Source organism: Scyliorhinus canicula, chromosome 2 (genome assembly GCF_902713615.1).
Source record: "Scyliorhinus canicula chromosome 2, sScyCan1.1, whole genome shotgun sequence".
NCBI classification, from domain to species: domain Eukaryota; kingdom Metazoa; phylum Chordata; class Chondrichthyes; order Carcharhiniformes; family Scyliorhinidae; genus Scyliorhinus; species Scyliorhinus canicula.
The window spans coordinates 41,569,094-41,587,886 of record NC_052147.1 but is presented as its reverse complement, the minus strand read 5'-3'; the positions used below and the strand labels follow the sequence as shown (position 1 = coordinate 41,587,886).

General features: G+C 45.8%; 1 protein-coding gene across 1 annotated transcript in view; it reads right to left on the bottom strand.

The window, feature by feature from the left end:
• Positions 1–18,793, bottom strand: part of LOC119952876 (kelch domain-containing protein 1) — a 130,046-nt gene that overhangs the window by 51,639 nt on the left and 59,614 nt on the right. The window contains 7 exon segments of the mRNA XM_038776476.1: positions 973–1,014; positions 1,017–1,084; positions 5,315–5,373; positions 14,251–14,316; positions 14,318–14,332; positions 15,276–15,359; positions 17,829–17,907. Of these exon segments, the coding sequence (XP_038632404.1) occupies positions 973–1,014; positions 1,017–1,084; positions 5,315–5,373; positions 14,251–14,316; positions 14,318–14,332; positions 15,276–15,359; positions 17,829–17,907 (413 nt within the window).

Below are 18,793 nucleotides of genomic sequence, written 5' to 3'. Positions count from 1 at the left end.
ATGATAGATTTTGCGGCAGCACGGTGGTCAGCACTGCTGCCTCACAGCAGCGAGGACCCAGGTTCGATCCGGCCCTGGGTCACTGTCTATGTGGAGTTTTCACATTCTCTCTGTGTCTGCGTGGGTCTCTCCCCCCACAACCCAAATATGTGCAGGGTAGGCGAATTGGCCACGCTAAATTGCCCCTTAATTGTTCAAAAATTTGTTTAAATGAAAACAAAAAATGATAGATTCAGATGAGTAAAGATGGGAGGAGACTTGAGTGGAGCATAAACAGCAGCATAGACTGGCTGGGCCAAACGGCTTGTTTCTGTGTCATATATCCTATGCAATTATTGGTTGTATTACACATCTAGGAATACCAATAAAAAATATGCTTTTCTTGCACTAATATGCAACATTAAAGTTAATCACTGAAAGTAACTCGCTTACATCTCTATGTTGCAGTTCCCTAACACAATCTCTCTGATCTACTTCAATATCACAAGCTTCAAAATGTCCAGAGGTCTCCAGGAATAGCGCAGTCGAGGAGGTTTTCGTACACTATATTTTCCATGGCAGCACCGTCGGCCTTTCAACTCCATTATGTGTCCCCATGCCTACAGTGAACCAGGGCCAGTGGATTTGGTGGGAAGTGGGAGTTGGTGGAGGGGTTACAAAGTTAGAGTCAGGAAAGGGAAGAGCAATAGGGGAATGGGGTTCAGGTAAAGAGACTAGGAAATGTGTCAGGAAAGGAAAGAGGTAGGGACTAGGGAAATGGTGGTTGTGGAGAGTATAACTGGGGGGAGGTAGGTGTGTCAGGGGTAATGGGGAGAAGGAGAAGACTGCAGGAGGATTTGGAGCTCGGCTGAACTGTCACTGCAGTGAAACTGTATCCCAAGTCATTATCTCAGAAGAGACAAAAATGGAGAAAAAGGTATGGTTGCAATAGTATCTTGATCTTTGGATAACAGAAAATAAATGTATACTTACTAAGAGGTTGACTTTCTGCACTTAGACCTCCAAAAAGGAAATTTGATCATCTGTCACAGGAGTCAGAGTGTGCCATGAGCGACCCTGTGGGCGCACTCCTTTAACAGTAATTCTAAGAAGAAAGCATACAGGGCAAGTAAAATGCAATTTTACATCCATGTGCTCCATATTCAATAAATGTTTTGGAACAAGTTAAATGCATGCTTAATACTTTTAAGTATTTACATCTCCTCAGCATTGGATAAGAAAGGTTGTCATCACTCGTGTTTCTATCCAAAACATTTATATAAATGGAAATGAGGTCCCCCTTCACTACCAATTTGAAAAACATCAATTTGCTACCTCTTTACCCCTATGGATGCATTTCCTTTAATACCATGAGCCTTAATACATCTTTTATATGGCATCTTTACAAGCACATTCTGAAAATCAGCACAAACATTCATGTCATGAAAATACTCTGCCTTACAAATTTCAGTTAAGTTAGTCAAGCGATAATTTGATCTATATATTTGACCATCATTATTATTTCATGCGTAAGTATTTACTAGTTATATCCTGTATTTTGGAATGGTAAAAATTTTTTCTTTTCGCAATTATTACGAGCCCGGACCAGAGCCAACAGTTGCTCGGATATGGGCAGAAACCCCAATGTTTTATTTATTTGTAAGACTGTGAGGAAAAGATACTTCGCTCCAGGAATGATTGTACGCACAAATAGGGATATTTTTTTACAAAACAAACATTATTGCTAACACAGGACTAAAATAACTTGAACATCATACAAGAAAATAGCTGACAGTTAACTGATAAACACTGCTTAACAAAACAAAACATTAAATCCTAACTTTTATCTCCACGCGAGCAACACCCATTTCAGGTCAAAATACACCTTTTAGTTAGCAGACCCAGGAATACTTGCTTTATTGAGGTGTCTTGTAAACTGCTTTGAGAAAGAGATCCTTCAGTAACCAGCTTGCAGATTCTTGCCCATGTCAAACTACTGTTTAAAGTCCCAGCATTTGGCAAAAAATTGCTTATTTTCAGAAATTGAAACACCACCTGACTGCTTCAAGCCCCTGACTCCTCCCATTAACTACATCACCTTACAAAGGCCAAATACAATTATCTCTAATTATTTTTGTATCATGTGCAAACTTTGAGATGTTACATTTTGTTCCCTCATCCAAATCATTAATATATATATCGTGAATACCTGGGGTCCCAGCACCGATTCTGTGGTACCCCACTGGTTACTGCATGCCATTTGAAAAGGATCCATTAATCCCTACTCTTTATTTCCTCTCTGCCAACCAGTCTTCTATCCACCTCAATAAATTTCCCCCAATCCCATGCGCTTTAATTTTGTACAATAATCTCTTATGCAGTGCTTTGTCAAACGCCTTCCGGAAGTCCAAATATACCACATTGACTGGCTCTGCCTTGTCCACTGTACTGGTTATCTCTTCAAAGAATTACAACAGATTTGTCAAGCATGACTTTCCCTTCATAAATCCATGCTGACTCTGACTGATCCTGCCACTGCTTTCTAAATGTTCCGCTATAAAGTCCTTGATAATGGATTCAAGCATTTCCCCCACTATCAATGCTAGGCTTACTGGTCTATAATTCCCTGCTTTCTCTCTACCTCCCTTTTTGAATATCGGAGTGACGTGAGCTACCCTCGAATCTCCAAAGTCTATAGAATCCCGGAAGATGACCACCAATGCATCCACTATTTCCAGAGCCACCTCCTGAAGCACTCTGGGATGCAGATTCTCAGGCCCTGGGGAATTATCCGCCTTCAATCCCATCAGTTTTCCCAGCACAATTTCTCTACTAATGTTGATATCCCACAGTTCTTCTCTCTCACTAAACCTTTCATTCTCCAACATTTCTGGGATCTGATTTGGGTCCTCATTTGTGAAGACAGAACCAAAGTATGTATTCAATTGATCAGCTATTTCTTTGTCCCTTATTATGCATTCCCCTGTTTCTGTCTGTAATGGGCCTACATTTCTCTTTACCAATCTCTTTCTCTTCACATAGCTGAAGAAACTCTTAGTGTCAGTCTTACTGCAAGCTTCCTTTCGTACTGTACTTTCCCCTTCTTAATCAAGCCCTTAGTCCTTCTTTGCTGAATTCTAAACTGCTCCCAATTCTCAAACCCATTATTTTTCTTGGCCAATCTGTATGCTTCTTCCTTGTATTGGATACTATTTCTAATTTCCTTTGTAAGCCATGGATTGGCCCTCTTCCCCCTTTTGCTTTTGTGCCAGACAGGAATTAACAGCTGCTATAGTTCCTCCATGCGTTCCTTGAATGTTTGCCATTGTTTATCCACTGTCATCAAGTAACTCTCCCCAATCTATCAAGGCCAACTCACGCCTCATATCCTCATAGTTCCCTTTATTAAGATTCAGCACCCTAGTCTCCGAATCAACTACTTCACTCTCCATCTTGATATAAAATTCTATCATGTTATGGTCGCTCATCCCCAAGGGGTCTCGTACAGCCAGATTGGCAATGATTCCCTTCTCATTACACAGTACCCAGTCTAAGATGGCCTGCTCTCTAGTTCCTCCACATATTGGTCAGGAAAACCATATCATATACACTACAGGAAATCGTCCTCTAGGGCATTGTGGCTAATTTGATTTGCCCAATCTATGTGAAGATTAAAATCATTCATGATCACCGATATTCCCTTATTACAAGCATCTCTAATATCTTGTTTAATACCATTCCCAACCTCACCAGTGCAGTTTGGGGGTCTATATATGACACCCACTAATGTTTTTTGTCCCTTGGTATTTCTCAATTCACCCATACAGATTCCACATTGTCAGAGCTATTATCCTTTCTCACTATTGTGTTAATTTCCTCTTTAACCAGCAGTGCCACACCACCACCTTTTCTTTTATGCCTGTCCTTCCTAAATACTGAGAAACCTAGGACATTCAGTTCCCATCCCTGTTCACCCTGCAGCCATGTCTCTGTAATCCCAATTTTATCATACCTATTTATATCTATCTGCGCGATTAGTTCATCCACTTTATTGCAAATGCTCCGTGCATTAAGGCACAGAGCCTTTAAGTTTGGTCTTTTTCACAATGCTTGTCTTGCTCCCAATATTTTTGAATTTGTCCTTGGTTTCTCCACCTATCACTTTTATTCACTTTTCAACCTTTTCCTTTTGTTCTTGCTCCCTCTTTCTCTGACTCCTTGCATACGTTCCCACCCACCTGGCATATTAGTTTAAACCCTCCCAACCGCTCTAGCAAATAGCCCCCCTGGGACATCAGTTCCAGTCCTGCCCAGGTGTAACCCGTCTAGTTTGTACAGGTCCCACCTCTCCCAGAACCGGTCCCAATGCCCCAGAAATCAGAAACCCTACCCCTGACACCATCACTTCAGCCACGCATTCATCCTATATATCCTGTTATTTCTACTCTGACTAGCACGTGGCACTGGTAGTCATCCTGAGATCACTACCTTTGAGGACTAATTTCTCAACTTCCTACCCAACTCCTTGTATTCTGCTTTTAGAACCTCATCCCTTTTTTTACCCATGTTGTTTGTACCGATGTGTACCACAACCACTGGCTGTTCACCCTCCCCTTCCAGAATGTCCTGTACCCGGTCCGAGACATCCTTGACCCTAGCACCCAGGAGGCAACATGCCATCCCAGAGTCTCGTTTGTGGCCACAGAAACGCCCGTCTATTCCCCTTACAAATAAATTCCCTATAACTATTGCACTGTCACACTTATTACTCCTCCCCTCTGCAGCAGAACCAGCCGTGGTGCCACGAGTTTGGCTGTTGCTGTTTTCCCCTGAGGGGCCATTCCCCTGAACAGTATCCAAAACGGTAAATCTGTTCTGCAGGGGAATAGCCACAGGAGATTCCTGCACTACCTGCCTCGCTCTCTTGCTCTGTCTGGTGGTCACCCATTCCTTCCTGCCTGCGGAGTCAGAGCCTGCAGTGTGACCACCTCTCTATACGTGCTATCCACGATACTCTCTGACTCGTGGATGCTTCACAGTGTCTCCAGTCGCCGCTCCAGCTCTGAAACTCGAGCTTCCAGGAGCTGTAACTGAAGACACTTCCTGCACACATGCTGACCCTGGGGACTGGAACTATTTCTTATCTTCTTAAATAGAAGTTGTTATTTCCTGGACTTCCAACTGGTGGGTTTCTAGATGAAAGGGATAATAATCAAATTTTTCAGCTCAAATTAAACATCTACATGTCACTTATAGAAACAAAATTGATCAAGGAAAAAAGTTCACTGCTACTTATGCATAATCTATATATTATTTAGAAAACCAAACTACTTACTCTCCTGACCAAGTCCACGTGTCTAAGTTCAAACAGTGTAAATCATTAATTCTGGTTTCCTGAAAGTCAAGCAGTGTTAAAATATAGTTTAAAATCCATAATTTAAAAAATACAATTCACCTATCACAGCAATAACTGAGATACAAATAAGACAATATAGATGCAGTTCAGTTCTTAATTGTGACTCTCCTTTACAAACATTGACCTAAATTGTAGCTTTTTGAGCAGCGCAAGGAGAATGCATCAATCTACTGTGGACACATTCTCTAAATTAGGTTTCAAAACAGGAGTACAATATAAATATACTTAAATACACCAGTGAATGTCATGTGACACTGTTCAATTTAAGTCAGAGGTTTCATGTGAACACTGAGGGAGAATTCAGAGTGTCCAATTCAACTAACAAGCACGTCTTTCGGGACTTGTGAGAGGAAACCAGAGCACCCGGAGAAAACCCACGCAAACACGGGGAGATGTGCACACTACACACAGTGTGCAGACAGATACAAAAGGGTCCAGAGGGGCTATGTTTTCACACAGAGGGTGGATCTTTATCCCGCGGTCCTTTTTTAAGCGGATCAATAAGATTATCGTGGGCTTTGTGTGGGGGGGGGGCAAGCCCCCGCGGATGAAGAGGGCAATGCTCAAGCGGAGTTGGGGGGATGGAGGGCTGGCGCTGCCGAATTTCAGCAATTATTACTGGGCGGCTAATATAGCCATGGTGAGGAGGTGGCTGGTGGGGGTTCAGCCAGCGTGGGTGCGCATGGAGGCAGCTTCTTGTAAGGGCACACATTTGGGGGCGTTGGTAACGGCGCCCCTGCCATTCCCGCCGGCGCAGTACTCCACCAGTCCAGTGGTTGTGGCGGCCCTAAGAGTCTGGGGGCAATGGAGGAGACATGTGGGAGCAGAGGGGGCGTCGGTGTGCGATAACCATCGGTTTGTCCCAGGGAGGATGGACAGGGGGGTTCCCAATTTGGCGCAGAGCGGGGATTGAGAGGATGGGGGACTTGTTCTTAGAAGGAAGCTTCCCGGGTACAAGGGCACTCATTTGCTTTGGCAGGGGGAAATGAATTCCGATATTTACAGGTACGGGACTTTCTGCGGAAGCAGGTACTAACCTTCCCACTCCTGCCGCTAAGGGGTATTCAGGATAGGGTGGTCTCTAGAGGATGGATTGGAGAGGGGAGCACCTCGAATATATATAAAGAGCTTATGGGTTTGGAAGAGACGCAGATCGAGGACCTGAAGCAAAAGTGGGAGGACAAGCTGCGGGGAGAGATAGAGCAGGGCCTCTGGCGGGACGTGTTAGGAAGGGTCAATGCGACTGCAACATGTGCCAGGCTCAGCCTGATCCAATTTAAGGTTGTTCACCGGGTTCACATGACAGTGGCCCGGATGAGCAGATTCTTTGGGGTGGAGGATAGGTGTGCGAAGTGTGCGGGGGGGGCGAGCGAACCATGTCCATATGTTCTGGGCATGTCCAATACTGAGTGGATTTTGGCACGGGTTTGCTGACGCCATGTCCAGAGTATTAAATATGAGGGTGCAATGAGTCCGGAGGTGGCGATTTTTGGGGTATCGCAGGACCCGGGAATCCAGGAGGCGAAAGAAGCGGCTGTTCTGGCTTTTGCTTCCCTGGTAGCCCGGAGGCGCATATTGCTGGCATGGAGGGACTCAAAGCCCCTGAAATCGGAGACCTGGCTTTCAGACATGGCTGGCTTCCTCTGCCTGGAGAAAATTAAGTTTGCCATGAGAGTGTCTCTGTTGGGGTTCGCCCAGAGGTGGCAACTATTCGTCGACTTCCTCGCAGAGAATTAATCGTCAGCAGAAAGGAGGGGTTGGTTAGGTTAGCTTAGGTTAGGGGGGTAAGTAATGGCAGGACCTGTGGGAGAGGGAGATGGAATTTGCACTATGTTTATACTTTTCTTGTTATGTATATTGTTGATTTTCTTTGCTGTTGTAATGCCAAAGAAATACCTCAATAAAACGTTTATTAAAAAAAAAGCATTTAGACAGTTATATGGGTAATATGGGTCATGGGCCAAATGCGGACAATTGGGACTAGCTTAGGTGGTAAAAACTGGGCGGCATGGACACGTTGGGCTGAAGGGTCGGTTTCCATGCTATGGAAACCTCTATGACTCTACACAAGGACTTGAGTGTTATTCCTTAAGTTTCTCTGTGATTACATACACTTCCCAATATTTTACCAGTTCTTTAGGAATTACATTTTGCAATTCTGGTCATTTTGTCATGAAAACTGAGACACTTTGTTTAACATTCTATATATCTGGATTTTGCCTCTTGAATGGTGCCATAACATAGGGCTTTGGGGTGGGGAGACATGGAGAAATGGGGGAGATATTGGGTTTGTAATAACCCAGGCTCAGGGTTTCATGACCAAACAGCATTGTGGAGACAACCAGGACCTGATCTTTACACCGTGTATGTGGATAGATTTTGAATGAGTTAAAATCATACCCCCATTATCAGTTAAGAAATGAGGACAGAGGTCTTACATAATACAAGGAAGGAATTCGTAGCAGAACAGCCTTCTTGCTTTTGGTCGAATTGAAAGGAGTTCTCGTGTACAACATGTTTACAGCTTACACTTGGTAGAATGCAGGGGTAAGATATGGAGTTGGTTTACTATGAAATTTCTGGAGGAGGGATCTTGGAATAGATATAGCAATACCATGGGGACATAGGAGGTTCTGAAGTGAAAGATGAAATCTCCACGGTCTAAGGTCTGTTAGGATGAGTGTAGTAATCCACAGGAGGCAGGAGTTCCGTCACCACACCAATATTTATTTACAATAACGATATTACAGGAGCAGCTACAAACAGTGCTGCTAGCCGCAGTCCAGTCAACTTAAGACTGGCTCACAAAGCCTACACAGGTGATTATATGGGCCCCCTCAATGAGCTATCATTGAGGGAGCTCATACTCCAATTGGCCAACCAATAAAGCCAATAATGGTTGTTGGGTTACCGGTATAGGGTGGGTACGTGGGTTTGAGTAGGGTGATCATTGCTCGGCACAACATCGAGGGCCGAAGGGCCTGTTCTGTGCTGTACTGTTCTATGTTCTAAATACATGGGTCGGACTGTGTCATTTGTCACCTTTGGTGTGGACAAAAGACCGTGGTGAGCCTCACGTATGATTTTCAGTACAATAAAAGGGTGATAGATAGTTCCATGCCATGGAATCCTACATTTGCATTCATATGGCTTCAAATTCTGTTTTACAGGACATTCAGTCTAGTTGCAGAAACCTCCTTACTGTCATGAGCGCAAGCTCGGCCAAACTACAGAGGGCTTTTACAAATAGGAAAGCAGTCCAATAATACATCAAGAGACAGACTTTGACATAGGTCACAAAGTAAAAGAATGGTATATTAATCTAATTCACAACTGAACATTTCCCCATTATACAGTATTATACATTATATATATTTAGTCTATTGCTAAATACTAGGCAATCTATTAGAGTCAGAGTTTTATAGTACTTCAGAGGCCGTAGAGCTACTGTTGGAGAGGAAAAAGCTATAAAGGGACTTTGATCTGCTCTCCACGAGGAAAGCAGGGCACCAACTTTGCCACACAGGGGACCTTTTACGAGCATGGAGACAAAGCAAACTGCCTGTTGGCTCAGCAGCTGAGAAAGCAGGCACCGACAAGGGAAATAGCCCAGGTTAGGGATAGCAGTGGCAGGTTAGTCACTGCGCCGGAAAGGGTCTATGAGGCCTTTTACCAGTTCCTCGACCAACTGGACATGCCAGCTGTAGGGGAAGGTGAGAGATGGGGTCTGGAAGCACCATTGGTACTGGGGGAACTCCAGTATCAACTCCATGCAGGCAAGGAATGCGCCAGGGCCAGATAGATTCCTGGCGGACTTCTTTTTTTTAAAAAATAAGGCATTTATAATTTTAACTACCAGATATCAAAGGGAACAAAACAAGGTAAACAACACCCCCATCCAATAACAAACCCCAGCCAGCATGGCTTACACAACCAGGACCTCCTTCCCCAGCCCCCCTTTCCACTGGTCTTCCTAACCTTACCCCGGCGGACTTCTACAAAACATTTGCGCCAGCATTGGCCCCGCACCTGCGGGAGATGTTCGCAGACTTGCTGGTAAAAGGCATCCTGCCACCAACATTGGGACATGCCTCAATATTTCTGTTTCCCAAAAAGGACAGAGACCCAACTGTGTTCGGCTCCTACAGACCCATCTTGCTACTCAATGTAGACGCGAAAGTCCCGGCAAAAACCCTGGCTAGGCGGCTGGAGTGCTGCGTTCCAGACGGGCTCTTGTCAGCTAACACGAACATCAGGCACCTGCTGAATTTGATAATGACCCCATTCGGGGGGGGGGTAGAATACCAGAAGTGGTCATCTCCCTGGACGCAGAAAAGACTTTCGACAGAGTTGAGTGGAAGTACCTCAGAGGTACTGGAACGGTTTGGGCTTGGACCAGGGTTCACAACCTGGGTGAAGCTACTGAACAGCACTCCCATGGCGAGTGAACAGACAAACACTACCAGCTCTAAATACTTCTTGCTGCACATAGGCACGAGGGATGGCTGCTGTCGCTGCTGCTGTTCGCCACGGCAATTGAGCCACTGCCGATCGCCCTTGGAATGGTGAAAGGCTGAAGAGGTATCCAGAGGGAGGACAGAGAATTTAGAGTCTCATTTTATGTGAATGACTTGCTTGTTTACATCTTGGCCCCTCAAGCCCGCATGGAAGGGACATGAAGCTCTTAAAAGAGTTTGAAGCCTTTTCAGGCAACAAACTCAATCTGTGCAAGAATGAAGTCTTCACAGTGAACCCGCAAGGGAGAGGGACAGGGCTGGAGGGACTACCGTTCAAACAAGCCCAAAACAAATTCAGCTACCTGGGGATCCAAATAGCCCCACAAATGGAAATGGATCCACAAATGGAACCTGAATAGTCTGGTGGAGGAAGTAAAAAAGGACCTGCAGGGGCATGGCACACTCCCACTCTCACTGGCAGATAGAGTGCAGACGATCAAAATGAACGCGCGGCCCAGGTTCCTCGTCCTGTTCAGATGCCTCCTGATCTACATCCCCAAGGCCTTCTTCAACTCAATATACCAAATAACCATGGCATTTGTGTGGAGGGTGGGAAGAACCAGAGAATCAAAAAAAGGGTGCTACAAAAGAAGAGAAGTATGGGAGGCCTGGCTCTCCCAAACCTACAGTTCTACTACTGGGCGGCTACAGTAGAAAGAGCAACGGGATTGGTAAAGAAACCGGGAGCGGCATGGGGTGAGGATGGAGGAGAGTTCCTCTGAGCCCTAGTCACGTCTGCCGCCACCCACCCCTCCGACCAAGCATTCAAGAAGCCCAGTGGTAGTAGCCACTCTCCGAACATGGGGCGGATTCTCCCAACGGGAGACTGAGTGCCGACGCCGGAGTGAAACCCGGAGTGTTTCCCTCCGCCGTCGGAGGCCGCTCCTCGCCCCCTATCCCCCCCCCCCCCCCCCAGGAGCGGCGGCGCGTGAATTCCAGCGCCCGGCCTTGATGCTTGCGGCAAAGCGGCGCGCCGGGAATGACACGGCCGGTGGCGCCGAAGTGACGTCAGCCGCACATGCGCAGGTTGGCCGGCGCCAACCCGCGCATGCGCGGTTGCAGTCTTCCCCTCCGCTGCCCCGCAAGACATGGCGGCTTGATCTTGCGGGGCGGCAGAGGAAAAAGAGTGCATCTCTTAGAGACGCGGCCCGACGATCGGTGGGCACCGATCGCGGGCCAGACATCTGCTGAGCACGCCCGTGGTGCTCGATCCTCCCTCTGCCCCCCACAGGCCCCACACTCACCGGTCGCGCGCTGTTCACGCTGGCAGCGACCAGGTGTGGTTGGCGCCAGCGTGAACCGGTCGGGTTCGGCAGGCCGCTCGGCCCATCCGGGCCGGAGAATCACTGGTCGCCGTGAGAAACGGCGAGCGGCGATTCTCCAAGCGGCCTGTCGAAAAACGCAATACGCCATTTTTGGGGTGGTGGGAGAATCGCGGGGGTGCCAGGGCGGCGTAGCGTGATTCGCCCGGCCCTCCTGCGATTCTCCCACCTGGCGTGGGGTGCGGAGAATCGGGCCCATGGTATCAAATGATGCCCAACCAAACTGTCCACTATGGCCCCAATCTGTAACAACCACAGGTTCACGCCCACAACAATGAACGCCACCTTCAAAAGGTGGAGACAGGACGAGAGGACACTGACAGTTAGAGCCATGTACACAGACGACAGAGTCAGGACAACTCACAGAGGTTCCAACTACCTAAAGGGAACAAGGTGAGGTATATACAGGTCAAGAACTTCCTCCGCTAGCACTGCTGCCTCACGACGCTGAGGATCCGGGTTTGATCCCGGCCCTGGGTCACTGTCCATGTGAAGTCTGTACATTCTCCCTGTGTCTGCTTGGGTCTCATACCTGACAACCTAAAAAGATGTGCATGTGCAGGTTAGGTGGTTAGGCCACGCTAAATTGCTCAAAAAATTGGGTACTCTTAAATTTATTTTTAAAAAGAATTTTCTCCATACCCCTGGACACTCGGAGAGAGACACTCTGGATCGAAGCATTACACAGGGAAAATTCCATCTCCAGATGTGCAGGGCTGAGCCTAATGCAGCACAGAGCACATCTAACCAGAACCCAAACAAACAGGTTCTTCCTGGAAGTGGAGGTGCCAGGGAGGCCCTGCCAACTACAGGGACATATTCTGGGCCTGCCCCAGGCTTTTTGAGTTTTGGACGACCTTCTTTGAGGCCATGTCCAAGGTTGTGGGGGTAGGGGTGGAGCCATGCCCAATAGTGGCAGTCTGCGGGGTTTCAGATCAGCCACAACTTTTTATGGAGAGGGGGTCGTTGCCCTAATCTTTGCCTCTCTAATCGCCCGCCAAAGAAACCTACTTATCTGATGATCGGCAGCAGTACCCAAAGCTGCAGACTGGCTGTCCAACCTGTCGGAGTTCCTCCAACTGGAGAAGATAAAATTAGCCATCCGTGGGTCAGAAGAGGGCTTCCACAGGACTTGGAAACCAATCACCAACTTGTTCTAACATCTGTTCGCAGCCAGCAACCAGCAGAGTGGAGGGGGAGGGTGCAGACAAGCCACAAATCATAAAGGAGGGAGGGGACTAGAGACCATAACAGACCGTGGGACACAAGGGCATAGCTGCAGAGGACAGGCTCATGGCCAAGTGGAAAGACAAGGGGAGCAGTAATAACTGGAGCAATTAGGGCCAACGCGAGCAATGCAACTGAGGTAGATCAGCCAAAATAGAGCCTGCAGCCCAGAGAAGGGAAGGGAGAAAACAGATGTAAATATTTATAGTGATCCTTGTTTGCTTGTGTTTTGTTTTACTCGTTCTTTGATCTCTTTTGTAATTTTCATTTCTCCTTGGCTGCTTTTGTTTGACACTATGCAGTTATGACAATTGCAATTTAACGTACAACTGAAACATGTAACATAAAAATGTGAAAACCAATAAAAATATTTTTTGTTAAGTTTTACAGCACAGAAAGAGGTCCTTCGGCCCATCGTATCTGTGCCGGCCATCATGCACCTATCTATTCTAATCCCATTTTCCAGCACTTGATGCGTAGCCTTGTATGCCATGGCGTTTCAAGTGCTCATCTAAAATTTTTTGAAATGTTTTGAGGGTTCTCGCCCCTGCCACCCTTTCAGGCAATAAGTTCCAGATTCCTACCACCCTCTGGGTGACAAGGTTTTTCCTCAAATCCTCTCAATCTCCTGACCCATTACTTTAAATTTACGCCCCCTTGTTATTGACCCCTCAACTAAGGGGAAAAGTTCCTTTCTATCTTCCTACCTATGTCCCTCATAATTTTGACACCTTGATCAGGTCCCCCCTTCAGTCTTCACTGCTCTAAGGAAAACAACCACAGCCTAACCAGCCTCTCTTCATAGCTGAAATGCTCCAGCCCAGGCAACATCCTGGTGAATCTCCTCTGAACCTTTCTAGTGCAATCACATCCTTCCTACAGTGTGCCAACCAGAACTGCACACAGTACTCCAGCTATGGCCTAATGAGCATTTTATACATCTCCCATCATAACCTTCCTGCTCTTAAATTCTATGCCTCGGCTAATAAAAGGTTCAATCATTACCTCCTTGGTCTTTTATTCTGTGCCTTGGCTAATAAAGGCAAGTAGCCCATATGCCTTCTTAATCACCTTATCTATCTACCCTACTGCTTTCAGGGGCCTATGGACATGCACCCCAAGGTCCCTCTGTACTTCCTAGAATCCTACTGTTACTGTGCATTCCCTTGCCTTGTTATTCCCCCAAAATGTATCACCGAACACTTTTCAGGGTTAAATTCCACTTGCCACTGTTCTGCCCATCTGACCAGTCCATCTATATTGCCCTGTAATGGAAGGCTTTCCTCCTTGCGGTTTACTACACCACCAATTTTTGTGTCATCTGCGAATTTACTGATCACACCACCCACATTCCTGTCTGGATCATTAATGTAAATTAGTGTACTCTCAAGGATCTCGCAATGCTGTGCTGCAAGTGGCCAGATAGTATACAAATATTGTGCTTCCTGCTCACTTTTGATGGCTGTGGCCAAGCCAAGTAAAAATAGCAAGATGTTGCATGGGTAATCAGAGTTTAAGCCCACATCTTACAACTTCATGGTGAAATATATTAATACAGTAAAGTTCTTCCAATAAAAATATAATTTGTACTGACAATGCTTTCAACATTTAGTCACATGCACATAAGTATGAAATAATGTTCCCAAAATGAATGAATGATGACCATATCTTTAATTTGACTTACTTTTCCTGTACAACTTCGTTTCATAAAATAACCTTTCACTGTACAGTATTACTGCAAAGATCGCCTCATAAAAGCATCACGTGAAAAAGAGGTAAGTAACTCCACCAGTCTTCTTCCTCCAAATAGAAAACCTTTATTTCCAGTGTGGCACATGCATGTGCTGCGTCGAGGACCGAGGAGGCATTCCCTATTAAGCAGTAGATGTTCAGATATCTCGTCACAAAAGAGATCTTCTAAAAACACACTTAATATAAATATATCTATTAAAATGACTGCACGTGGCTGAAATTGAATAGCGGGTTAACACCATTTTCGAAAAAAGCAGAGCAATCTGAGTAAAAGAGTTATACCATAAAAATAATTTAAAGCTCTTGCAGTGATTAATATATAAAGCAGCAGTGCTTTGCAAAATAGCAAAGGAACCCGTAAATGAGCTGTAGCTGTATATAGCCTTGACATAGCCGCCACATGTGCAGCGCCGGCTGGGTGTCTCACCTCTGAGCACACATGGAGAATCGCTGAGAACAGCGGGAAGGTCACTTGGTAGTCATCTAGGCTGGTGGTGGGTGTCAGGTGAGTTCAGCTTTGTTTAGGAGAGGGCATTTAAAAAATATCTATAAACAAAGAATGGGTGCCGGACTTACAGCGGTGAGGACCCGGGTTTGATCCCGACCCCGGATCACTGTCCATGTGGAGTTTGCACATTAATTCTGTATCTGCGTGGGTCTCACCCCCACAACCCAAAAAGATGTGGTAGATTGCCCCTTAATTGGACAAAAACAAAAAGAATTGGATACTCTAAATTTATTAAAAAACAAAGAATGGGTGCCAAAATATTAATTTGCCCAGGTATCGACTATTAGAATTCACATGGGGCAGGCCCGTAATTACTGATCTATTTGAAAAAGCTTTGAGAACCACTGATGTAAAGCATGCCTTCATGAACACATATTTTACAAACTAAGATTTATACCTATATACCTTATGAGATTAGCATTACAACCATAAAACAGGGAAATACATACTTAGTCATAGTTTTTACAATTATTTTAAAATTTGAGTTCACTGATCAATTATGTAGCATTTGAATTTAGAGTACAAATTCTGTTATTCTACAAATTTCACCGTACTTTAGTTGCTGGCTGGTACCAGATATTCATACTGGGGTCAAACACATGAATGTCATAATTCCATCCCCAAAACATCTCTTCTTCCTGAGAAATAAAAAAATGAAAAGGCTTTGTTTTACAAAATCATTATATGCCTAAACATACTTGTATTAAAGATCAACATTGTTACAAATTTCAGGTCTGCACCAGTTCAGTACTCCAGACATCCCTATAAATGGACCAAGCGTAATGTGTCAAAGTTTGCAGATGACATTACATACGATGAGTGGTAGATGGGTGAGACGGTAGCACAGTGGTTAGCACTGTTGCTTCACAACGCCAGGGTCCCGAGTTCAATCCCCGGCTTGGGTCACTGTGCAGAGTCTGCATGTGCTCCCCCTGTCTGCGTGGGTTTCCTTCGGGCACTCCGCTTTCCTCCCACAAGTCCCGAAAGACGTGCTTGATAGGTGAATTGAACATTCTGAATTCTCCCTCTGTGTACCCGAACAGGCTCAGGAGTGTGGTTTAGTACATGTAATAGGTTGTGATCAAAACCATTCCTGGTTTACAATTCTAGCATTTACACCTGTGCTCATAGCAGTATTGTCCAATAAAAACCATTAACTTGCCACAGGTATCATTACAGTAACACCTATCAGCCACAATGCATTGTGTATTGAACAACTATGATTTCTGGCCATGACAAGCTTTTTAAAGCAAGGTCAGAAGGTTCATAAGACTATCAAAATTAGGAATAGGCCACTCAGCACAGCTCCGCTACTCATAAGATCATGATTTCCCCGCCCCACAGCCCTCGAGTCAAATCTATCGACCAAGGTCAGCCTTCATAAATTCAATATCTCAGAGCACCACTTCTCTCTAGGAGAGAATTCCAAAGACTGACCACCCCCGAGAAGAATTTCATCCTCATTCTGTCTGAATTTTGAAGCTGTGTCCCTAGTTATCAATTTGCACCCAAGGGGAATGTTGTTGTTTCCTGAAGATACTCATACAATGCTGTTGTACAGTGAGTTCCAGATTTTAGCACAACAACAATTGAGAACAACAATGATGAAACAGAAGGATGTGTCCAAATTAGGTTGATATGACTTGTAAGTGGAAATTGAAAGTGATGGTATTCCATGCACATGCTGCCGATGGACAGGACTCTGATGAAATTAAGGTAAAGTTTTGCAACTGCTAGGCATGTCCAAGACCCGGTCCAGGCACAGAACGCATCTGGTTTGCGAGGCTTTTCGTTTGGCCCGCCACGTCATTGGAGTCGACCATTATAGTCTTCCTGGGCAGAATATTGAAAATTTCTCAAAAGCTGCTCATCTAATAAAGGGGACCTGGGGGAAGGGGATGGGAGACGGGGCAAGGGGGATGAGGGTGGGTGAGTGGTTGAGAACCAGACATGCACAAGCTTCTTTTAATACCCATCTTTATTTATTACTCTTTTGTTTTGCTCACCAAGTTCTTTCTTTTCATTCTATTGTTTAAATTCATGTGTAATATTATGCCGAACTTTATCTTTCTGAAATTTGCCCATCGGCTCCTTGAATGACAAAAATTTTCAACTGCGCTCTCCACTTTGTCGGATTAAGTTATGCCAGAATCCCAAACTTTGGTGAAAATGAAAGTTTAAAGATTTACAATAAATGTTCATACATGTTCATCTGAAGTATATTTACCTTATTGTGTACAAGGCATATTCTGCTAATCACAGGTGGCTACATGGCGGATTTATAAAGTTGGAAAGGGGTCAAATTTTGCCCTGAGAGGATCAGGTACAAGGGTTCTATAAACGGTGGCAGACCTATTTCCTGGACTTCTGGCTAAAGATAGGTATCTTGTCTAATAGCAGCAGCAACCCGGGGGCAGGGAGTGGGTGTTCACTTATTATAGTTTTCTATATTTTCACCTACGGCTTATAGAACATAGAACAGATAGCAGCACAGAAAGGAGAGCCCTTCGGCCCCGATGTTTGTTGCCGAGCAATGATCGGACCCTACATCAAACCCACGTATCCACCCTCTACCCTACCCAAACAAACCCCCCCTACCTTCCTTTTTTAGGACACCTACGGGCAATTTAGCATGGCCAATCCACCTAACCCGCACATCTTTGGACTGTGGGGAGGAAACTGGAGCACCCGGAGGAAACGCCACGCACACAACGGGGGAGGACGTGCAGGCTCCACACAGACAGTGACCCAGCCGGGAAACGAACCTGGGACCCTGGAGCTGTGAAGCATTTACGCTAACCACCATGCTACCGTGCTGCCCGTGTAACTTAACATTGTGTTAACTTAAGTTGTTGTTAATATGTTGGGTTGTTCATTGAGGAGGGGCGAAGGTTCATGATTGTTGTCATTACTGTTATCGTTGGTATTTTAGTATGGTTTGATGTTATTGTATAAATTCAAAATTTTGCAATAAAAATTATTATTTTTTTTTTTAAATCACAGGTGGCTAAAACAGTTTCACCAGAACCACACAATTTCTATTGGCTAGCAAATGAAAGAAAGATATTTAATAGATTAAGTTATAATTAAAAAGGGCAGGATCTTACCCAGGATGCTTCATTGACGTCAAATGAATCATTCAATTCATTGATTTTCTTGCATCCATAGCCACCAAAAAAAATCAACCTGTCAGAAATCAGTTATTTTTTAAAATGCAAGAATAATTTACTCAATTTAATTTACAATAATAGTTAATTATACTATGAAGTTCCATTTAAGCTAAAGTGACTAAAAAATTATTTCTGAACATGATTAAGAATTCCCAGAATAGTTAATGACAAAGTTGTGGGGCGGTATTCTCCACTCCCGATAAAAATCGGGATGGCCGTCGTGAAATCGACCGAGCTTCACAACGGCCTCGGGGCCCGCTCCCCGTACCTAATTCACTCCCACCCGGGGGTCTAGGAGCGGGCCACCGTCGTTCCCGGCCGCGACCTCGACGCTCCGGAAACGGGGCTTTTCTGGTGTCATCCGCGCATGCGCGGGTTGCCGGTTCCAACCCGCGCATGCGCAGATGACATCAGTGCGCAGATGGCACGAACCCGCGCATGCGCGGTGCCGTCTTTCTCCTCCGCCGCCTGGCGAGACGTGGCGGCTTGATCTTGCCTGGCGGTGGAGGGGAAAGAGTGCGTCCGTTTTGGACGCTGGCCCGACGATCGGTGGGCACCGATCGCGGGCCTGTCCCCTCCCGAGCACAGTCGCGGTGCTACCGTCCAAATCGGGCCCCTAGATGCCCCAAACGGGCATCTGGTGCCCATTTCACGATGGCAGCGACCAGGTGTGGTTGCTGCCGTGGTGAAACGGGCGTGAAGGGCTGGCCACTCGGCCCATCGGGCTCGGAGAATTGCCGTTCGCCGTGAAAAACGGCGAGCGACGATTTTTCCGAGCCGGGGGGGAGAAAGAGGAGAATCGCTGGGGGCGGCAGGGGGGCGTAAAAAATGTCGGGAGGCCCTCCCACGATTCTCCCACGCCACATGGGGAGCGGAAAATTCCGCCCGTGACAATTTAACTC